The following is a 25,063-nucleotide window of genomic DNA, read 5'->3' as shown; positions in this document are numbered from 1 at the left end:
TTCAAATTTGGCATTTAAAGTTCGTAATGGATACTACAGCCTAAGACAGAAAATTATCTATGCAGGTCCACGTCTTCGTGTAGCCCCCATATAACGGTACCCCCCGATATTCGGTATTTTAATGATTTTAGCGACATTATTTAGCGGAATCGTTCCAAATTTGGTATTTGAAGTTCGTAATAGATACTGCAGCATAAACCAGAAAATGGGCCACGTAGGTCCACGTCTTCGTATAGCCCCCATATACCGTACCCCCCGATATTCGGTATTTTGATGATTTTAGCGACATTATTTGCCGGAATTGTTCCAAATTTGGTATTTGAAGTTCGTAGTAGATACTGCAGCATAAAACAAAAAATGGGCCATGTAGGTCCACGTCTTCATATAGCCCCCATATACCGTACCCCCCGATATTCAGTATTTTGATGATTTTAGCGACATTATTTACCGGGATTGTTTCAAATTTCGCATGTGCAGTTCGTAATGGATACTTCAGCCCATGCCAGAAAATTGTCTGTGCAGGTCCACGTCTTCGTATAGCCTCCATATAATGGTACCCCCCCATATTCGGTATTTTGATGATTTTAGCTATAATATAAACAGATTTTTCTTCAAGTTTGGCATTTAAATATTGTAATAACTTATGACAAAAGTTGCCTATGCAGGTCCATGTCGTCGTATAAGCATTCGGTATTTTTAAGATTTTAACAGAATTTTTAACGGATTTTATTTTTTTTTTAAAGTTCGGCCCGGTCGAACTTACAGCTTTTTTACTTGTTTTTTTTTTTTTTCAAAATTCTCTAATGTAATATGCATTATTACAGCATATCACGCAAAAAAATGATTGATGAGATGCAATGGTTTTCAACAAATGTTTTGTAATAAGAAAAAAAAAATACAAAAGCAACAAAAAGCATCAATTACCAAAAGAGAAACATAATTAACTGGGCTTTTGAGATGTTTTTTGTAAAGATTTCACTTTTCAAAATATGTGTGGGTTACGTTTTTTTTGCTGATGTTGTGGAATTCCGCACGCGGTTAGCAGCTGGCACGGAAGGTAGGCTTAGAAAGCTCAGTGTCATTACTGTTGCTGCTGCTGATGCTGCGTTGCCATTTAAAGTATTTGGCAGAGATAATTTTCAATTTTTTTTTTTTTTTTTTTTTTTTTTTTTTTGATGGAACTTGGATTCATTGCCAGACACAGAGACTTTGAGACAATTTAAAAAAAATGAGTGAGTGACTGACTGAATGAATAAATGCTCGGATCAATGGCCAAATGGTGGGGGATAAATCGATTCATTCATTCATTCACAACATTGCCACCATCAAACACCACTTGTCGGTGTTGTGGTTGCTGTTGTTGTTGCATGCTCTCAAATTGCCAATAGTTTCAATGGCTTGCCCTTGAAATTAAGAAATCAAGTGTTTGCTGTCGTCGCTGCCGAGCGAGCTACAATGAATAATACAAGTCAAGCTAGGCGCGTAAAGAGGCAGGCAATGACAGCTTCAGAGAAACAGCAAAAAAAAAAAACAACTTTGAAAACTATTTTTTTATTATTAATTGGAATGAACTTTAAAGGTGCATGAGTGGTGTTGTGAACTAAATTGTGGGAGTTATTACAGATATTGAGGTTTTTTCTGGTGGTAAAGGAGAAGATGTCATGTTCATTATAGGTAGCAAATATTATGCCAAAAAAGAGGGCGTGAAAAGGTTGCCGAACAAAATCCCCAATTATAAATTGAATTTATTAAATATATCAAATGAATAAAAGTGTTGACTGTCATTGCCGGTACCCCCTGATTTATTTTATAATTATGTAAACTAGAGGAAACAATGGGTTTGGCATAATCCCAAAAAAAAAAAAAAAAAAAAAAAAAATCGGCACATGCTGCCTATTCATTGATTTCATTAAGGCCTTAATTTCTCAGACTCAAATAAAATGCAAAAAAACACAGAAACGCCCCATATCAAGCTAATTAAAGCGATAAGCTTCAAGCCGTCATTAGTATCACAGAGAAAAAAGGCTCAAAAGAGAAAATAACAAAAAAATCTATTTATATGTGAACAACATTTGATATCTTTAGAACGGAATTCCATTCTAATCCCCACACGAGGTTACCATGGAATTATATGTGAATGGATTTGAATTTTGTGTTAGTTGGAAGAGAACAAAAAAAGCAGAGAGCAATTAATTTTGATGAGATATGACTCTTTCGAAGTACTTGTATATGATTTGAGAGATATTTTTATTTTAGATGACAACGCCATTGCTCGAAGGACCAAAAATAGTGTATGTATATCTTTATAGAACCCATAGAAAAGACAGGGAATACTCTCTCTCTTTAGATCTTTTGAGTCTATTTTTTTCCTTTGCGGTGTAAGTTCTTGCACTTTTTGGAATTTCAATGGCTTTACCCCGAGCTCATTTTTCAATATTTGCCGAATGGAATATTGCGATATGTTCAGCTCACCAGCCATTTTTCGGCCACTGCGACGCGGGTTTTGATCAAGTCGCTTCTTTACTTTTCGAACCATTTCTGCTGATTTTGCTGTTTTCTTCCGTCGTCCACTTCCTTGTCGTCGGGCCACGCTACCAGTATCTCGGTAACGAGCGATGGTACGAGACACAAAAGATTTATTCACATTTAAATGTTGGAGTGCTCTAACGATAGCCACTTTTGGGTTCCCAGACAAATATAAAGAAATTACACTATCACGCTTGAATTCCATCATGATTAACTTTATTTTCGGCAAAATTCTCACCAAAATGCTTTCGTACGCTTGTAAACAATATAATGAGCCGTCACTGGAATAATTTTAATAGCTATCGGGCGAGTGGCTTAGAAGCGACAGGAGTCTAGAGTTGGTTGCAGATTTTTAATCTTACACTGTATTTACCGAGGATTCTAGGTGGTTCCTGAATCGGACGAATTTCATAGAACCTATCCAGTGGCCACTGTTGAAGCTATCTCAATAAGGTGAACCGATTTCAATACATTCTGAGTCGATTTATGCATGTCCGTCCGTCCGTCCGTCCGTCTTTCCGTCCGTCTGTCCGTCCGTCTGTCCATGTATTTTTGTAAACAAAGTACAGTTCGCATTTATTACCCTATCCAGATGAAATTTTGCACAAACCATTTGTTTGGCCCAAGGACGAACCCTATTGAAATTGGAGATAATCGGTCAAAATTTAGATATAGCTTCCAAATATATCTTCGCCCGATTTGCCTTTTATTGTGCACCAAACGTGTAATATCAGTCCTAATAGTATGAAATTTTGCACGTACGATCAGATTGGACCTGAAAATAAGTATGCCAAATTTTATCGAAATCGGTTCAGATATAGCTGTAGTTGCCATATATATTGTTCAGCCGATTTGTTATTTTTGTCCTCCGCAGCCGTAATATGTACTCTGTAACAACAATATTTGGGGAAATATATCAAATACAGCTCAGAAATACATTTGCTAAATTTTATCGAGATCGTTTCGGATTGGATATAGCTCCCATATATAACTTCGTCCGATTTACCTTTGATTGTGCACCAAACGTCTAATATTTGCCCAAATTGCATGAAACTTGGCACATACAACCGAATTGGGTCTAGAAGCTAGTATGTCAAATTTGGTGAAGATCGGTTCAGATATAGCTATAGCTCCCATATATACTGTACACATTACATCCGTAATATGCACTCCGCAACAACGATATTCAGGAAAATATATCAAATAGAGCTCACAAAAATATCTTTGCCAAATTTTATCGAGATCGGTTCCGATTTGGATATAGTTCCCATATATATTTTTTCCGATTTCAAAATAATTGTGCACCAAATGGGCAATACAAGTCCGAATTTAAAATATACAAATGCTTCGGCATATTTAGTCCTTTGAACTTGAAATTATAATTAGAATCATGATTGAATTCTCCCATAAAAACTTTTAATTGTTATGCGAAGCTCTACTAAATTAGCAAAGTGGTGTAGGGTATCATAAAGTCGGCCCCGCCCGACTTTAAGACTTTCTTTATTGTTTTTTTTTTTTTTTTTTTTTTTTTTTTTTTTTTTTTTTTTTTTTTTTTTTGTGAATAAGAGTATTCTAAAGAACATTTAATGTCGGACAAATGAAAAGAGAAGTTTGAAAACTCTATAATTTTCAATATAATGTGTAAATAAACCACTGAACGTAATTTCCATTGACTTTCAAATTGTTTGCTTAAAGGACCAATATTTCATACCACTATTAGAAATTTCCTACGCAATCTGACAATTAATCCAATATCCATTAACCTCATCATAGTTGCAGCTTTACGACAATCATTTCCTGCAAAAAAATATTTCTTCAATATCATAAACAATTAGCCGACATTTTTTGTCACATTTCGTTTTGTTTATGTCATGAAATTTCGTTGGGTGTTTCAAGAACTTTTGTGTTATTTCATTATACTTTGGCTTGTGCAGAACATTGGAGCATTTGTATATTTATTCATTTTATTTTCTGCTCTGCTCTGTCAGTATATGACCGATCTGCTTCTTAAATAATTATGATCTCATAACCAGCAAAAATGTTTGTTTTGTGGTTGTTGGATGTTGTGTTTCTGTCACATTAACATCATATTTTTCGAAAGAATAAAAAAATGCGGGACATAATTAGAATTATTTTTTTTTTTTTCATTTGCTTGCGATTTTAATTCTTAATGCGGCTTTGGGCTTAGCAAAAAAAGTTTGAGGGAATAATGAGAAATATGGGAAGCTAAGAACATACACGAGTTTGGAGAATATGACAATCAGTCAGAAGTTATTGCTGATTGACTTTTTCCAAACCAATTTAATTGGTTTGCGCAGATTAGAAATTACTAAGGCAAAAAAAAAAATTAACAAAATATAAAATATAACTTAAATTATGGAAATGTTGATATCACCGTATCGGAACTCTAATCCTTCCAGGAAGAAAACTTTAAATAATATAATAAAAAATTAAATAGTAAAAAAGCTGTAAGTTCGGCCGGGCGAACTTTGAATACTCTACACCATTTGAATAGAACTTGGAAATTTTTTCCAAAAAAACAAAAAAAATAAATAAATAAATAATAAAATCAGTTAAAAATGTTGTTAAAATCTTAAAAATACCGAATGTAGCCATTATATTAGCTTCTATACGACGACGTGGACCTGCATAGGCAACTTTTGTCATAAGCCATTACAATATTCAAATCGGTGAATAATGTTGCTAAAATCATCAAAATTCCGAATGCAGGTTAAGTTGAACAAACTGCAACCAACTTCAGACTGCTGTCATTTCTAAGCCACTCGTCCGACAGCTGTTAAACTTATTCTAGTGACAGCTAATTATATTGTTTACAAGCGTACAAAAGCATTTTGGTAAGAATTTTCCAGAAAAAAAGTTATTTGTGTAGGAATTCAAGCGTGATAGTGTGATTTCTTTATATTTGGCTGGAAAACCACAAGTGGCTATCGTTAGAGCACTCCAGCATTTAAATGTGAATAAATCTTTTGTGTCTTGTACCATCGGTCATTACCGTGATACTGGTAGCGTAGCCCCGTAGATGTCAAGGTAGTGGACGGAAGAAATCAGCAACATCAGCAGAAATGGTTCGAAGAGTAAAGAAGCGACTCGATCGAAACCCGCATCGCAATGGCCGAAATGGCTCGTGAGTTGAACATATCGCAATATTCCATTCGGCAAAAAATGAGCTCGGGGTAAAGCCACTGAAATTCCAAAAAGTGCAATAACTTACACCGCAACAGAAAGAAAATAGTCTCAAAAAAGCTAAAGAGTTGCTTCGCTTGGCCGAAAGTTGTGAATTGCCGAATTTGGTTTTCTCCGATGAGAAATCGTGTTTACCAGCTAAAAATGTGTACCATCTGTTGGCCACCAGAACTCAAGCACCCGCCTTGGTGATGGTGTGGGCCGCCATAACAGCCGATGGTCGCTCTCCGCTCGTACTAAACGACCGTGACATTAGAATAAATTCCGAATATTATCGCGAAAATATTCTGGAGGTTGTATTAAAGCCTTGGGCACGCAAACACTTTGGCCGTAGATCTTGCACATTCCAACAGGATTCAACACCATCGCACTCAGCACGCGCCACCCAAGAAAGGTTACAAAATGAAGTTCCTCGCTTCATTTCCAGCGCTCAATGGCCATAATTCGTGCCAAAGTTGACCGATTCGAACAAATCTAAATCTATTCTAAAAGTTGATGCTATTTCCGACATTTTTTGCTTTCATTTAATGAATTAAAAAAAAGAAAAAAATTATGGCGTTTGACTTTGTTGGAGTTTTTTATATCACTCTGTATATATTCTGATTTAGCGTAAAATTCTAACACGGAAGACAGATGTCCTTCTGTCTGCCTGTCTGTTGTAATCACGAATTGAGATAGAAAGCTAACATTTTGCATTTTTAAGTTCGTAAATGGGGCCGTTTCGTATAGCCCCCGTATGACGATACCTCCCGATAGTCGGTATTTTGATTATTTTTGCGTCATTATTCTCTGGAACTGTTTCAAATTTCGTATTCGAAGTAATGGCTACTGCAGGTCCACGTCTTCGCATAGTCCCCATACAACGGTACCTCCTCATATTCGGATTTCAAGAGATAATATGTAAGCTTAGTTTACGGTTGAAGTGTTTTCTACAATGTTTCACAATGAAATAGACTGAGAACATTTTTTTTATTTATTAATTTTATGAATTAGGTTCATATTAAGTATGAACAACTTTTTACACTTTATGAACATCTTTCCCATGTGGATTGACTAGCTATTGTGTCTTCAGAATGTATCATACATATTCATAAATTCGTACCTTAAATCGACATCAGACTTATCACAAAAACCAGTAAAGAAAGCCTTAAAGTCGGGCGGGGCCGACTTTATGATACCCTACACCAATTTGCTAATTTAGTAGAGCTCCACATAACAAGCTATGATTATAATTATAATTAAAAGTTCAAAGGGCTAAATATGCCAAAGCATTTGCATCTTTTAAATTCGGATTTGTATTGCCCATTTGGTGCACAATTAATTTAAAGTCGGATAAATATATATATGGGAGATATATCCAAATCGGAACCGATCTCGATAAAATTTGGCAAAGATATTTCTGAGCTGCATTTCCCTGAATATCGTTGTTACGGAGTGCATATTACGGTTGTGGGTAACAAATATAACAAATCGGATGAACAATATATATGGAAGCTTTAGCTATATCTGAACCGATCTTCACCAAATTTGACATACAAGCTTCTAGACTCAATTCGGTCGTAAGTTCCAAATTACATCCCATTTAGACAAATATTAGCCGTTTGGTGCACAATAAAAGGTAAATCGGACGAAGTTATATATGGGAGCTATATCCAAATCTGAACCGATCTCGATAAAATTTAGCAATGTATTTCTGAGCTGTATTTGATATATTTCCCCAAATATTGTTGTTGCAGAGTGCATATTACGGCTGCGGAGGACAAAAATAACAAATCGGTTGAACAATATATATGGGAGCTAGCTAGCTATAGCTATATCTGCACCGATTTCGATCAAATTTGGCATACTTATTTTTAGGCCTAATTTGCGTGTATATGCAAAATTCCATACAATTCGGGCTGATATTACACGTTTGGTGCACAATAAAATGAAAATCGGACGAAGATATACATGGAAGCTATGTCTAAATTTTGACTGATTATCTCCAATTTCAATAGGGTTCGTCATTGGGCCAAACAAATGATATGTGCAAAATTTCATCTGGATCGGGCAATTAATGTGACCTGTACTTTGTTTACAAAAATACATGGACAGACGGACAGACGGACGGACATGCATAAATCGACTCAGAATGTGATTCTATGCAGATCATCAAAAGGAACTATAGGTCTATCTCGTCTCCTTTTGTCTGTTACAAACAAATGCACAAACACATAATAACCTGACCACCTTGTGGTGTAGGGTATGAACACTTTTCATTTTAGTTGCGAACTAATTCCTACTTTCTATGAACAAATTCTCACGGTGTAGGAATGCATTGTGAAATCAAGTGAAAATTATTAATGTTGTTATTTGCCAATGTGCTTTTTCTTCAAAAAAGCTTCAACATTTAAAAAAAAAAGTAAAAAACATGGGTTAGTTCAAAAAATTAACGGGTATATATAATTAGTTTTATGAATAGGTTCATAAGATGTATGTACAAGTTCATAAAGTTTATAAGCTACTTACAAAAATACATTTGCTACATAAGACATCATGAAAAAAATTAATCATAATATTATCGCCTTTTTCTGAAAAAATCTCCCATTGGACTTGTTATAAAATCATTTTTCATACTATTTATGAACAAATTCCTACTTTTCATGAACAAATTCTTGCCGTGTATGAACTCATTGTAATATCAAATGAGAATTGTCAAATTCAGTTCATTGTTAATACTTTTTTCTTTTTTGTAGCCATAATAGCCTCAACCATTTGACCAAGTTTGTCATCATTATTTTCTGGGCAATGGGCTATCAAAGGTCTTTTACCGTTTTTTTTGCTACATTTTTTTTCAAGAACTTTTATGTCGTTTTTTCTCTCATTTGAGAACCACAAACAACTGCATGTCACAATAACTCAGCAACGGGACAGTATCAACATAAAGCAACATAAGAAATATCGATTGATTTTAAATATCTTGTGGGTATTTTTATTTATTTTTTGTCGGTTGGTTGGCTGGCTCGTCAAACATTTATTTGAAAATTAACTTTGGTGTAACTGGGAATCAAGTGACACTTAAATGGGCGGTCAAAACTTTTGCTTTCCGTATTGGACTTTTTCTGTTTGTTTTTTTTTTTTTTATTTTTCGAAAACTATGAAGAAGGCAGAATATGAGAAAGGCTTGAGAAATGTCTTTGGAAAAGATTAACAACTGCTGTTTGTCGCCCATCATCTTGTTACTGCTGACTACTGTTACAACTATCTTTCGATTTTCTGTCCATCTGGTGGTGGTACGACGGCCAGCAATTGCGGACAAATTGAAGACCAACAAATGCGTTTTTCATTCATTCTTTCGTTCTTCTTTGGGTTTTCTCCTTGTTTTTGTTTTATTTATTTTTTTTGCCTGAAAACATAAAAAAGAATAAAAAAAGAAAAAAAAAAAAAAAGAATAACAACACAACTTGCCTTCTGTATTATTTTTAATCAACACCCGTTGTCCATTATTCCCATTCTCAGTGGCGTAACCACGTTTCATTCGCTAACTCGTCAGCCCAAAGTAGTAGTTGTTTCTCGGACGATTTCAAGCGCGCTCGCTTTGAGACATCCGAAAACGAAAAATGAAATAAAAACCACTTATCATTCGTGGAACGGAAATTAAATTAATTGTAAAAAAAAAAAACTCAATAGCCGATAACTGCAAGCGGGAGATGTATTTAAACGATATTGAATACTTGCCTTGACTATAAAATAAAAAAAATCGTTAATTTTTATTTTTTAAATATCATCAATAAAAAGTTCATTAAAATTGTAATAATTGTAATTAAACGCCACTGCGCAGTGATGCAGATCTGAAGATCTGAAAAAGTGCTATGAAGATAAATTACAAATTAGTGGTTAATTTATGGATATGTGTTTGGAATTAAGAAAATGAAATTGAAAATTAAGTGAATTAAAAAAAAAAATAAATAAAAAACACGACACACCCAATAACTGGGCAATAGCTCTCAGCAAATTGATACGAACGTTTAAAAATTTACTATTTTCCATAAGTGGATTAGAATTACTGATCTTCCTATTTCAAACAATTAAGAACCGATTACTTTTTATCAAAGCGCCTAAAAAATAGGGTTTCGTGAACCTAAAAGACGCAGCAAAATTATTATTATTATTATTATTATTTGTAAATTAATATGAAACATCAAACATTTTGGAGAAAATATTTTATTTTTATCCAACTGTCCGAATATACATATATTTAAAGATTCTGCTCGAAGGACCAAAAAATCACAAGTAAATCATTAGCAGAAATGGTTCGAAAGGTAAAGAAGCGACTTGATCGACACCCTCGTCGTGTGAACGAAAAAGGGTCATGAGCTTAACATATCGCAATATTCCATTCGGCAAATGTTGAAAAATGAGCTCGTGGTAAAGCCATTGAAATTCCAAAAAGTGCAAGAACTTACACCGCAACAGAAAAAAAAATAGTCTCAAAAGAGCTAAAGAGTTGATTCGCTTGGCCGAAAGTTGTGAATTGCCGAATTTGGTTTTCTCCGATGAGAAATCGTGTTTACTTGCCAAACAGGTCAGCTAAAAATGTGTACCTTCGGTTGGCCACCAGAACTCAAGCGCCGGCCTTGGTGATGGTCTGGGCCGCCATAACGGCCGATGGTTGCTCTCCGCTCGTATTAAACGACCGTGGCATCAGAATAAAATAAAAAAAAAAATATTTTTATCCAACTGTCCGAATATAAATATATTTAAAGATTCTGCTCGAAGGACCAAAAAATCACAAGTAAAACAAAAAAAAAAAAAAAAAAATCTTTACAAAGACTTATTATCTTCTCACCTCCCAGAAGTTATGGTAAAACATTAAAACATTTTTGCAACAGAGGTTGACTCGTCATAGGAAGACCTAAGAAACAAGTTGAAAAGTATCAGTCGGTTTTGCCGACAGACGTATACCCTCAGCAAATGTTCGATTATTTAAATATATTTTGACACCTGCTATGATTATTCAAACACTTGACCCTCTATGGAGTGGGTTCTGAAAGAATGGACCAATATTGTCCATTTCATATCGGACCTAAATAAATACGATCTAAATATCTCGACGTGTCAGGTTTGGTCTATATGGATTACTTCATCATAAAATCCATATTTATCCCAAGTTTCTGGTTGTGTTTGTGAAATTTGGAGAGAGTTGAAATTGACTTGCTTTGAGCGTTTGAACCCTATGGAGGATGCACTAGAAGAAATGGTCAGATCTCTACCATCTTTATAAGAGATCTGCGTTTATGGAAATATTGATATGTCCCAAGTGTAAATGGAATCGGAGGAGAGGATCGATATATCCTATCTTTACAACAGATCTTGTGTTAGTAGAAATAATTCTAATATATTCTCTGCACAGAATATATATACGCACCAGCCAACCAGTCGGACATCGCTAAATCGACTCCAAATGTCCTGAAACGGACTTGGTCCAAATAGACCTAGGGTCTCAAACCGTTATTTCGACTAGGCACGTTTTGACCGTATCAAATGATATATTCCCTCTCTAGCCACTGGAATTGTTTTAAATTTGGTATTTGAAGTTCGTAGTGGACAACCTATGACAGATAATTGTCTGTGCAGGTCCACGTCTTCGTATAGCCCCGATATAACGGTTCCTTCCCATATTCGGTTTTTTGAGGAATTTAGCGACATTATTAACCGGAATTGTTTAAAATTTGGTATTTGAATTTTGTAATGGATACTACAGCCCTTGACAGAAAATTGTCCACGTCTTCGTATAGCCCCCATATAACGGTACCTCCCGATATTCAGTATTTCAATGATTTTAGCGACACTATTCACCGGAATTGTTTCAACTTTGGTGTTTGAAGTTCGAAATGGATACTTCAGCCTAATACAGAAAATTGCCTGTGCATGTCCATGTCTTCGTATAGCCTTCATATAACGGTACCTCTCGATATTCGGTATTATAATGATTTTAGCAACATTATTCACCAATGTTTTTTTTTTTTTTTTTAAGTTTCGCATTTGAATATTGTAATGGCCAATGACAAAAGTTGCCTATGCATCGATGTATGGACCCTAATATAAAGGCTATATTTGGAATTTTTAAGATTTTAACGGTTTGTTTTTTAATTTTCCAAATTCCTTCCAAATTGTGGAGGATTTTCAAATATCGCCTCTGTCGAACTTTAGCTTTTTTACTTGTTTTATTTATTGTTAAAAAATAGAAATTTTCTTGAGTGACTTATAAAAATCCCACCGGAGTAGCTTCCATTTTTTATTTTTTAAAAAACTCGGACTTCATCTATCTCTGTGATTTTTTCAAATATTTATATTTTTGTAAAAACAACAATTGTGGGATTAAGGCTAGCTATCTTTCAACAACAAAAAAAACTATGGTATCTGGAATAAAAATTTCAATACTGTTCAAATATTGAGATTTTCATAAGTTTTGAAAATGTTGATGCAATTTTAACTTGGATTGTTTGTAAAAAATACAAGCTTTTATTAAAAAGTTTAAAATATTTTAAAATTATAAAAGGACAGAGATTTAAAAACTTAAACAAGGAAAATAATAAAAAAAAGTCCAAAAAATATTAGAAAATAAAAAAATATATAAAACTCTAACATATATTAAAATTAAAAATAAATAAATAAATAATAAAAAAATTATAAAAATAAAAAAAGAAATACAAAAAGGGACATTGGAGCAGAATTTAAGAATGGAGAAAAAATTAAATAATTTTTTTTTATATTGCAGAAAAAGTTAGAGAAATGTGACAATACGCTATTGAAACCGCAATAGAAAATAATTATAAATTATTATAATCACTAAAGAAAAGGAAAAAAAATATATTAAAAATGCCAAACAACGAAATACTAAAATAAAAAATTAATAAAAAAATAATTAACCAAAATAATGAATTCAAATTATTGGCGCTAAAGTGAAACAAAAGAAAAAACGTAGCAACGAATTTACCTAATTTTTTAAGGAAATCATCCAAGAGACTAAAGAGTGCCTTTGATTTTCGAATAAAATATTTTGTGACTGCCAAATACAGCAATACTTCATCATTTATACACATACATACACACACACATCGATGCAATTATAGCAATTAAATGATTTTTTATGCCAGTTTAATTGCCTAAAACAACAACAAGACGTTACAACAACCACAAAATGCCAGTCAGTGGTTTTGAATACAATACAAGACCCTACAGCTCCTTTCGGTCCAGTAGGGGTAGTTGTGCCCTGCAGCATCATGCCACAGCTACATATTTGCAGCACCAACAACTACCACAACAGTCGTCTAATCATCATGCTCATCACAATTGCACCAAAATATCCCTGAATGGAGGAGCCCATCCTTTGCAGACATCCTCATCAGCCAGTTCGATAGCCGTTAAGAGTCATCCACATCACCATTGCAGTGGTAGCAGTAACAATAACAACAACAATAACAGCAATGGTTTGGCCTCGAATTTTTCAAGGCATCAACCCATGCGCAGTAGTTTTTATGGTACCCGTTATAACCACAAAATTGCACCCAGTGGTGGGGCAGGGGGAGGAGATGCCACAAAGTTGCCCACATCAAGTTTTGGTGGCAATGGTGGGGGTAGTGGTGGGTCGGTGACAACCGTGAGTGTCAAACCCCTGACACCAAAACTAGTGAAACGCATTGAATCAACCTGCTCTCAAACTCAGCATATCAAGGCTCGTGCTCCAAATCCGCCAACAACAACAGCGACAACAACAAATGGTGTTCATTCGACCCCGCCCACTGCCCACAAACAGTATTTAAGGCCACGTAATTTACCGCCCACACCACCCCAAAGGAAATCCTCCAATTTTGATCGTTTCCATCAGGCCAATCTGAGTATTCGACAAAAGACTAATAATGCCCAACGCTCATCTGCCATAAGTTCCAGTAATGGGTCCCAAGAATCCCTGATACCCAAGGCCACCAACCCGGCCGTGACACAAAAACGGGCCTATGCCAATACCGTTAGCAAAGTGGCCAAGGAAAATCAACCCAAGGAAACTCAAAATGGATCTCAGAATGGACCCTCGAAGTCCATAAAATCCTATCCGGCCCCCTTACCACCCACAGCTTCATTTCGCCGTAAATGCAAGGAGGATTCTTCGGTGTCTTCGGCTTCGCCAAATTTAAATCAACGACGTTTTATTTCAAGTGTGGGCATAAATTCCTTTAATGCCACCTGCAATGCCGCCAAGGCCATGCCCTCGCCGGCTGTGCAGCGTAGCAGAAACCACATTGGTTCCGCTGCTCCGGGTACTCCGACATTTGCCCGCAATAAACCCACAAATTCCTCTATCGCACGGAGCATTGCCGCCTCCTCGACATATGGTCAAAATAAAAACTTCTCAGCAAACAATCAACCACACCATTCAATGGCCCACAAAACTGGCAGTACGGGTAGCAACAGTTCATCGAATCAATCCAGCGGTTCTCAGGGTTCACCCAAGTCCAAGAAAGCCTTTTCAACGAAATTCCCTCAGGGTTTGCCATTTGAAGATGAGTTTTATCGGCGCAATCGTTCCTATTCCCAGTCTTCGTCGAGTAATTACAGTTTCTATAGCTCCAATGGGGGTGGAGGTGGTGGGGCTGGTAGCGCCTCCGCACCGCAAACTCCCCGCGACTATGATGACGACGAAGAGGAGCAGGATGATGAATTCCAACGTAAACCCTCCAATGATGAGCCACTCTATGTTGACTTTACGAAGGTCATAAAGCATTCAACGAATGGAAGAATATCTCCCCAAACCACCTGGATAGGAGGAGGTGGGGGAGGAAGTTCCAGCAACAACATGACAACAACCACAACAACGAATTATGATTCTAGTCTAAATTCACCTCATTCGCAACGACGTTGCAGTCATCTTTTGAACAACGCCTCATCATCTTCACAACAACAGCAGCAACTATTACAACAACACTACAAAAATTCAAACAATTCGACACTAACGACGGCGACCTCAACATCGTCGCTACGTTCCAAAACGAAATATTCCACCTGTATCAACGATTATCTCTACGCTAGCAATGGTCAAGTTTCCAGCAATGTGGCAACACCGCCGGCTAGTGATAGTAGAAAATCTCTCCTTTACTCTTCGAAATATTTGGATCCTTATCATCAGGCCGATAACGGTTATTATACCCATGCTTCACCCGATTCTTCGCCACCACCGCCATCGTCGTCCGGAACCCATCACCATCATCAGACGACGGATATCTACAAGGCCGTCGCATCGTGGGCTCCAAAATGTTCACATCCGACTAAGGTACGAATACCTGCCGCCGATTCCAACAACAACAACAATAATCATCAAAATGAGGATTATGTTAAGCACCGTTACTTGCCCCAGCATGAACGGGCCGATAAGTACTACGTGTCTCCCTGTATCATCGACAAGTCGGACGACGTTTTGGAGTCCACGAATCGTGAGTATAGGTAAGTGGAGATGAGAGAATATTTTGTAGAGAAATTTAAAAGAGAGAAACAGCAAAATACTCTTTATCAAAATTCTAGGAATTTTTTATAAAAAAAAAATCAATTCTGGAAACAACAGAAATAAAAGAAAAAAAATTAGAAAAATTTGGGGGCAACTGAGGGATATTTTTCGACAAAAAAATTTCAAGCCTCTGTTGAACTAAGATCGGATATTTTTCTATATAAAAATCTCAAATTTCAGCTATCGATAGAAAAATCTCAAGCCTTCTTCAATTTTTCTATAGAAAAATCTCAAGCCTCAGATGAACTGAGGTCTTCAATTTTTCTATAGAAAAATCCCAAGCCTCAGTAGACAAATGATATCTGAAATTTTTCTGTAGGAAAATATGGAGCCTCAGTTGGCAATTGAGGTTTGAAATTTTTTATAGAAAAAGCTCAAGCCTCAGCTGAAATGAGGTCTTCAATTTTTCTATAGAAAAAGCTGAAGCCTCAGCTGAACTGAGATCTTCAATTTTTCTACAGAAAAAGCTGAAGCCTCAGGTGAACTGAGATCTTCAATTTTTCTATAGAAAAAGCTGAAGCCTCAGCTGAACTGAGATCTTCAATTTTTCTATAGAAAAAGCTGAAGCCTCAGCTGAACTGAGATCTTCAATTTTTCTATAGAAAAAGCTGAAGCCTCAGCTGAACTGAGATCTTCAATTTTTCTATAGAAAAAGCTGAAGCCTCAGCTGAACTGAGATCTTCAATTTTTCTATAGAAAAAGCTGAAGCCTCAACTGAACTAAGGTCTTCAATTTTTCTATCGGAAAATCTCAAAACTCAGCTGAACTGAGGTCGCATATTTTTCTATAGAAAAATCGCAAACCTCAGATGGACTGAGGTCTTCAAGTTTTCTATAGAAAAATCGCAAGCCTCAGATGGACTGAGGTCTTCAAGTTTTCTATAGAAAAATCGCAAGCCTCAGATGTACTGAGGTCTTCAATTTTTCTATAGAAAAATCGCAAGCCTCAGATGGACTGAGGTCTTCAATTTTTCTATAGAAAAATCGCAAGCCTCCGATGGACTGAGGTCTTAATTTTTTCTATAGAAAAATCGCAAGCCTCCGATGGACTGAGGTCTTAAATTTTTCTATAGAAAAATCGCAAGCCTCAGATGGACTGAGGTCTTAAATTTTTCTATAGAAAAATCGCAAGCCTCAGATGGACTGAGGTCTTCAATTTTTCTATAGAAAAATCGCAAGCCTCAGATGGACTGAGGTCGGATATTTTTTCTAAAGAAAAATATCAAGCCTCAGCTGAACTGAGGTCGGATATTTTTTCTAAAGAAAAATATCAAGCCTCAGCTGAACTGAGGTCGGATATTTTTTCTAAAGAAAAATATCAAGCCTCAGCTGAACTGAGGTCGGATATTTTTTCTAAAGAAAAATATCAAGCCTCAGCTGAACTGAGGTCGGATATTTTTTCTAAAGAAAAATATCAAGCCTCAGCTGAACTGAGGTCGCATATTTTTCTATAGAAAAATATCAAGCCTCAGCTGAACTGAGGTCGGATATTTTTTCTGTAGAAAAATATCAAGCCTCAGCTGAACTGAGGTCTTCAATTTTTCTATAGAAAAATCTCAAGCCTCAGCTGAACTGAGGTCTTCAATTTTTCTATAGAAAAATCTCAAGCCTCAGCTGAACTGAGGTCTTCAATTTTTCTATAGAAAAATCGCAAGCCTCAGATAAACTGAGGTCTTCAATTTTTCTATAGAAAAATCTCAAGCCTCAGCTGAACTGAGGTCTTCAATTTTTCTATAGAAAAATCTCAAGCCTCAGCTGAACTGAGGTCTTCAATTTTTCTATAGAAAAATCTCAAGCCTCAGCTGAACTGAGGTCGCATATTTTTCTATCGAAAAATATCAAGCCTCAGCTGAACTGAGGTCGCATATTTTTCTATAGAAAAATATCAAGCCTCAGCCGAACTGAGGTCGCATATTTTTCTGTAGAAAAATATCAAGCCTCAGCTGAACTGAGGTCGCATATTTTTCTATAGAAAAATATTAAGCCTCAGCTGAACTGAGGTCGGATTCTTTTCTATAGGAAATTATCAAGCCTAAGCTTAACTGAGTTCTGAAACTTTTTAAAGAAAAATCTCAAGCCTCAGCCGAACGGAGGTCTTCAATTTTTCTGTAGAAAAATCTCAAGCCTCAGCTCAACTGCGGTCGCATATTTTTCTATATTTTTACAGTGGTCACCGTGATTTCAGTTATGTTTTCCATTTTTTTTGTCTATGATCACTGAGTCTTCCAAGTGTTTAGTCAGAATTTTCCCTCTAAATTTTTTTCAGTACTTATTTTAAATTACCTACCTTCTTATACTTCCTTTTCAAGAATGTATTTTTTTAACTAATATTTTTATCACAATTTAATTATCTTAACATGACCAAAATACATACCCAAAAACCAAGCCAATAGAACACCTCTCTTAACCTTATTTGTTTTGCATGTACTTTTTTTTAAGAATTTGATCAAATTCTCAATGATTACAATCTTACTAGCTTTTTTCAACACTCAAGTATTTCAAGTGTTTTATTTCCTGTTTGATTTTATTCTCTATTCGTCTTAAGAGGTTTATAAGATTATCACTACACAAAGTTCCCCATTTTTTGTTTATTTTTTGCTGGGGTTGCAGTCTTTGCCAAATTGAGGGGCAAAAACCGGCATTCCAAATAAGGTTTCTTGTTCTTAAGATCGCCATGCCCCCATGGACAGCAATTGAAGCCAATAGAACAGAAGAAAAAAAAAAATAATTAAATGTCGTCAATGGATGTGTGAAGAAGGCAATTAATTGCTGCGGCAACAAAAAATCTCTATGGAATTGATTAGATAAATTAGCAACCGCATTTTAGCGCTTTTCCTTTTTGTTTATAAAAGGATTTAATTTGGCGGCTTTATTTTACAAAAAATACCTAATGCTATTCGGAAGGCCTTTGTTCATTTCCGCAAGCCATGGTGAGGTTACAGGGTTCTGCATAGAATTTCGAATAGTCTTACATTATACTCTTCATTGAGACACACAACATTTAAATGTCTTTTCTCCCAGTAGGCATTCCTAATTTAAATTCTTTTGTCTTGAAATACAGAGTGAGATGAAAAAACTGCAACAAAGTCAAACGTCATATTTTTTACATTTTTTTTTAAATTTTATTGAATGAAAGAAAAAATATCGGAAATAGCAGAATAAGTTTTCGGTTGTTCGGTTTGGTCACCTTTGGCACGAATTATGGTCTTCAAAAGGCCAATGAAACCGTCACACGCTGCCCGAATGTTGCTCTGCGGTATTTTGGCCCTTTCCCGGCGAAGCACTCGTTTGAGGTGATAGATACTTTGGTATATTTTATGTGCCAACCTTGCTTTCCAAAATGCTCCAGACACAATAGTCCAACGGATTGGTATCCGGAGATTTTGGTGGCCATTGTGCGCTGGAAATGAAGCGAGGAACCTCATTTTGTAACCATTCTTGTGTGGCGCGTACTGAGTGCGATGGTGGTGAGTGCTGAGTCCTGTTGGAACGTCCAAGGTCTGCGGCCAAAATGTTTGCGTGCCCAAAGCTTTAATACACTCTCCAGAATATTTTCGCCACAATATTCGGCATTTATTCTGATGCCACGGTCGATCAATACGAGCGGAGAGCGACCATCGGCTGTTATTGCGGCCCTTACCATCACCATGACCGGCGCTTGAGTTCTGGTGGCCAACCGAAGGTGCACGTTTCCAGCTGACCTCTTTGGCAAGTAAACACGATCATTTTGTTTGTTTACAAACTGCTGGACAACAAATGTTTTCTCATCGGAGAAAACCAACTTTCGGTCAAGCGAAACAACTCTTTAGCTCTTCTGAGTCTATTTTCTTTCTATTGCGTTGTAAGTTCTTGCACTTTTTTGGAATTTCAATGGCTTTACCTCGAGCTCATTTTTCAATATTTGCCGAATGGAATATTTCGATATGTTCAGCTCACGAGCCATTTTTCGGCCACTGTGAAGCGGGTTTCGATCAAATCGCTTCTTTACTTTTCGAACCATTTCTGCTGATGTTGCTGTTTTCTTCCGTCCAATTCCTTGACGTCGGGCTACGCCGCCTTTATCACGTTAATGACCGATGGTACGAGACACAAAAGATGTATTCACATTTAAATGCACTTGTGGTTTTCCAGCCAAATATAAAGAAATCACACTATCACGCTTGAATTCCACCACGAATAACTTTTTTTCTGGAAAATTCTCTCCAAAATGTTTTTGTACGCTTGTAAACAATTAAATGAGCTGTCACTGGAATATTTTTAACATCTTTCGGACGAGTGGCTTAAAAATTGATTGCAGTTTTTTCATTTCACCCTGTATACTCTTCATTGAGACACACAAATGTAAATATCTGTTCTCCCAGTAGGCGTTGCTAATTTAAATTCTTTTGTCTTGAAATGGAAATACTTAAACAATAGAACATTAAAAATTAGCCATATTGTAATGGTCATAATTTCAACACAATAGCCACCGTTTTTTGGTCAGCATTTCGGTGTGGTTTTAAAGAAGTGCCGAATTTGTGAATTTGACCCGATATTTTTTTTCTACTACTTTTACATCAATGGGAGATTTTTCTTCTTCAGGTCTTTAGAACTTGTCTATTGTTTTGCTATCGTCTTCCATCTTTTATGTTCCAAGTATAATTGTTTTTTTTTTTTCTCTTTTGAATTGACATGATTCACCTTTAATTCGCCTAATCCATTTGATAATTATGATAATAATCATGACAATCATCGTCATAATCATGATGACGACAATGGATGGATTCACCTCCATCCGCCATTATTCACATTTATTTTGATTTATTTTTATAATAGTTGTGGTTTGGTTTTTTGTTTTCTTGCAAACACGAAATAACATAACAAGACACCATCATATTAAATAATAATTTTTATTATTATTTTTTTGTTTTCAAATGCCTTATTTCTTGTTAAAGAACACACCAAACTGTTCGTGCTTGGAATGTATAAATAGTAACGAAAAAATGTGAATGATTATACAAAATTTCTAATGAAAACATAACTTCGATATCAGCTAGATTTTTGAGTGCCAGACATGAGACAGCTGCTCCGACATGCCCATAAATTTTATAGTTTCCGATTTGAATATTACCAATATTTTATTGATTAAACTTCCAATAAAAAAAATGAACAAAACTTTGAAAACACAATTTCAAAATATAACAAGTAAGCAAAGGCTACCGACCGGGCCGACCGTTGAATACCCTACAACACTATATTAAACGATACAGTTTATATAGGCGAGATACTCGAAGGAATTCCACAAGATATTGTGACAAATAATAAAAGAAAACCATCAGGTTTCCTTCTCTAATTTTCAAATAATTGCAACTTAAACTAATTTGCTCATTTCCGATTTATTGGTAGATGTTGCACGTAAATGGTCTTCCTAGATCTGGAACCAATATTTCCCAAAGACCTATAATCTCTCATTAGTGGCAAAATATTAACATTTATTATTGGTTTTTGACTGAAATGCATCTATATGAGATACAGACATTTGACTATATTCTTCAACGAAATCAGCGTTAACGAAATAGTCAGAAGTGCGTCTTTCCTGTATTTGTGAGTTCTCCAAAAAGTCACTGGAATGGACATTTTCGTATTTTGTCTACAAAAGTTGGCAAACTATTTCACACATTGAATATTTTTGGATGGCCATCCAAAACTGCTTGGCTTTTGCAATGTCCGGTAACCCCCATTCAAATATGCGTGAGAATCGGGCGATAATTACGACCTGCTGACAATTTTGCAGTTTTTTGGTCCATTTCAACCTCTAAATATATGGCGATCATCTCCAAAAAGAGTAGGCTTCTATTCTGACCCTCATCTTATCCCCATGCAAAATTTCGTAAGGATCTGGCCATAAATGCGATCTGTATATGATATCCTGATATCTCAACTACTTAGTTTTGTTAGCTGTAGAAATATTACCAAATGTTTAATTCAAAATGAAAATATGCCAAAAATATGACAAAATTGAAAAAAATATGAGAAAATTAATATTTTCATCTTTAGAGAGATATTTTTATGCGATTTTTTGAGACGTTTTTTCTTACCTGCCAAGAGGCCATTCTGAATTAATGAGAACTGTCGAAATCAGTTCAGCCGTTCTCGGCATATAAGAGATCTTTCAAGCATATCTTCTTTGATAGACATTTATATCGCACATATTTTGCTATATATCCGATTTGTTGGATGTTAACATCAATGTAAAGATCAGAAGTAACCTTGTCATGGCTTTGTGATTTCGCGGTTTAATGAAATTTTTTGAATTTTTTCAACACAAAAGATAAGGTATATTTTACCCGCTAAATATTATCCGATGACCACCCAAATTGGTAGGCTTCTTCCCCGCCCTAAACTCTAGCTACATGCGAAATTCCGTCGATTGGTCTGTAATTGCGACCTGTATAGCTACTGCAAAATCCGACATTTTTCAGTATTTGATCCATTTCAACCCCTAAACATTTGGCGATCATTTCCAAAAGAAATAGGCTTCTATTCTCGCCCTAACCCCACCTTCGTGCAAAATTTCGTTAGGATCGGGCCATAATTGCGACCTGTAGCGTGATTACAAATAAACATGGACAGACGGACGGACGGACATATATAGCTAGATCGACTCAGCTCGGCGAGCTAGGAAGATCCATATATACTTTCCTATATGGGAAACCAATATTTCGAGGTGTTACATAAATTCTGGCCCAATCAAACTTATAATACCCCCAACACATAGTGTTGTAGGGTATAAATATAAATGAGAGATATATAAAGCAAGTTAAAAAGTATCAATCGGTCCTACCGACAGACGTAAACCCCCAGCCAATGTTCGATTAATTAAGTATGTTTAGACTTCTGTTATGATTTATCAAATTGTTGACCCTCTATGGAGTGGGTTTTGAAAGAATGGGCCAATATTGTCCATTTCGTAACGGACCTTAATAAATATGATATAAATATTACGACGTGCCAGGTTTGGACTTCCTTCTCTTTATATGAGATATGTGATAATTTTTAGAAAATGTTAAAATGTGCGTGAGTTTCCAGATGTATTCGACCGAAATATTCCATTTTCATGCTTCATCTATTGGTATAAAAATATTGGTATTGGGAAAATTACAAGAAAATCGAACACTATTTCATACATAAATTCCATATTCATATCAGATTTTTAGTCAAGAGAGATATATTTTGATAAAGTATGTTGTAAAGAATCGCTGACTTGTTTCGTAAGTTATGACAGATAAAATTATTGAAGATTATGGCCCTTTGTGGATAAGGTACCAGAAGGGGTTGGCAGATATATATCATCTTAACAAAAGATCTTGCGGTAGCAAAAATATTTGGATGTGTTAAAGTTGGATGCTTATCTCGCTTTCTTTGAGCGTTTTTGAGAAATTTTGAACCCTGTGTGAGGAGGAGGTACCCGAAGAAATGATCCGATCTATACCATCTTTACAACAGATCTTGTGTTGATGAAAATATTGAGAATTACCAAGTCTGAATGGAATCCAATGTAAATATCGCGTTTTATGAGCTTCATAGATATTGAAAATGTTGACCTTTTTTGTGGGGGAGGCACCAGAAGGAGTGGATAGATATATCCCAATCTTACAACAGACCTTGGATTTTATGACCTTCTTTTGGTTGGTTTTATAAAAGATATTGTTTTAGTAAAACTATAGAGATATACCAAGTCTGAATGGAATCTGATGTTAACTGTGTGTTTTATGAGCTTCATGAATATTCAAAATGTTGACCCTTTGTGAGGGAGGTACCCGAAAGAATGGACCGATATATTCCATCTTCACACCAAACCTTGAAGGCAATCGGCCACTTACATTAGAATTTATAAGAGTCATAAATATTTAAAATTTTGACTCTTTGTGGGGGAGGTACTTGATGGAGTGAAACGATATTGTCCATTTTCGCACCTGTCCTAGCACTGATGCAAATATTACGATTTGCAAAGTTGGAGAAAAATCGGATTATCCGTTCTCTTTCTGTGCAGTAAATTATTATTATTATTTATTTATTTTCACATTTTGTGTGGGAGGTATCAGAAGGAGTGGACAGATATTGCCCATCTCCGAACTCGATCTAATTTTGACAAACAAGTTTGGGCCAACACGGATACTTCCTCGAGAGCTATCGAGAGATTTTGACAAACAAGTTTGGGCCAAATCGGATATTTCCTCTAGAGCTATCGAGCTCACCAGCCAACCAGCCAACCAGACAGACGGACGGACATCGCTGGATCGAAATTTCCTGCAACGGATTTGGTCCAAAGAGGGTCTAAAACCGTAATTTCAATGAGGCACGTTTTGCCCGTATCAAATGATATATCCTCTCTAGCCATATGGCTGAGGGTATAAAAATGTTAATTTCGATAAAAAAAAATATAATTCGATTGCTCTCAAAATCCGGACATTGTTGAGTTAATCACTAAGTACTTTGGTCATATAGTAGCCCCAATTTTATGGATTCCACTCATTTTGAACAATTTTATTCATATTCGATTTGGTACCAAAGCTATGTTGAACTGAGTGCAACCTAATCGAAAAAAAAAATTAAAATTCGTCGATATATTGAAGCGCAATAAGGTCCTGTTTCTGTTGGTCGAAATGAATTTTGCAAAAAAAAAAAAAAAAAAAAAAGATGAAGTTACTGGATATCTCAGGAATATTTTTAGAATTTCCCAAGCAAAAATAGTGTTTTTATCCTTTCAAGGATTTTCTACCGAGAAAATGGGGTTTTTTATACTCTCCTCGAAATACTCATGTTTGGCCCAATAAAGTATATATACTCTGGATCATTCTAAGTCTAAGGCTTAAAGTTTTACACATGTGTGTTTTGCCAGTAGCCAGGTTAAGTTCGTAAATGGGCCATGTCGGTCCATGTTTTCGTATAGCCCCCGTATAACGGCACCTCCAAATATTATGTATTTTTATGATTTTAGTGACATTTTTAGAGGAATTGTTTTAAAATTAGTATTTTTTAATTTTTTGTAATTTCGTAATGGATACTACAGCCTATAACAGAAAATTGTCGCAGGTCCACGTCTTCGTATAACCCCCATATAACGGTACCTCCCGATAGTTGGTTATTTGGTGATTTCAGCAAAATTATTCACCGGAATCGTTTTAAATTTCGTATTGGAAGATCTTAATGGGTAACTACAGCCCCATATAACGGTACCTCCTTATATTTGGTATTTTGATGATTTTAGCGACATTATTCGCCGGAATTGTTCAAATTTGATTTTGAATAATTCCTATGCGGAAAAAATTGCAATTATAATGGATCACGATTGTTATTAAGACCTCATCACAAACAACCAAACTAAATCCGATCTCCATAAACTTGCTATTATTAAAAAAATACATTTTATACATTTTGTGTAGCGGCTGTGTTGTTTGTTATGATTAAATATGGTCACATCAACTTTTTGACGTTGTTGCTGACAGAGAGTTGTTTGTGCCGGTTCCTGTTTCTGGCTAACAAAACAAACAATCACACAAAACCGAACGAACAATTGCAACTAAACACAATAATTAGCTAACAAGGCTAGACGACGGTTAGACAGACATACGAATAACGCGAGAGAGAGAAAGAAAGAGAGAGAGACAGGGATCTCCATTACAAGGCCTAGGCTTGGGGCCTAAGAGCCGGAGCCGGAGCCGGGCCTATAATCAATATCAATTTTTTTTATGGAAAACAAAATCATATTTCATGCCATTCGCCGCCTGCAGCACAGATGTCATTTAATTTGAAT

General features: G+C 35.8%; 1 protein-coding gene across 2 annotated transcripts in view; it reads left to right on the top strand.

Annotated features, from left to right (window-relative positions):
• LOC101889233 (darkener of apricot like) overlaps positions 1 to 25,063 on the top strand; it is a 259,798-nt gene that overhangs the window by 23,421 nt on the left and 211,314 nt on the right. For both annotated transcript variants that reach the window (XM_059121626.1, XM_059121633.1), the window contains exon 2: positions 12,491 to 15,207. In XM_059121626.1, coding sequence (XP_058977609.1) covers positions 12,914 to 15,207 — 2,294 coding nt within the window. In that variant the 5' untranslated portion in view covers positions 12,491 to 12,913. The remainder of the gene's footprint in view (positions 1 to 12,490; positions 15,208 to 25,063) is intronic.

This window comes from Musca domestica, unplaced genomic scaffold (assembly GCF_030504385.1).
Source record: "Musca domestica strain aabys unplaced genomic scaffold, Musca_domestica.polishedcontigs.V.1.1 1, whole genome shotgun sequence".
Lineage (NCBI taxonomy): Eukaryota > Metazoa > Arthropoda > Insecta > Diptera > Muscidae > Musca > Musca domestica.
The sequence above is the reverse complement of the archived record's forward strand: the minus strand, read 5'-3'. Positions and strand labels throughout refer to the sequence as shown.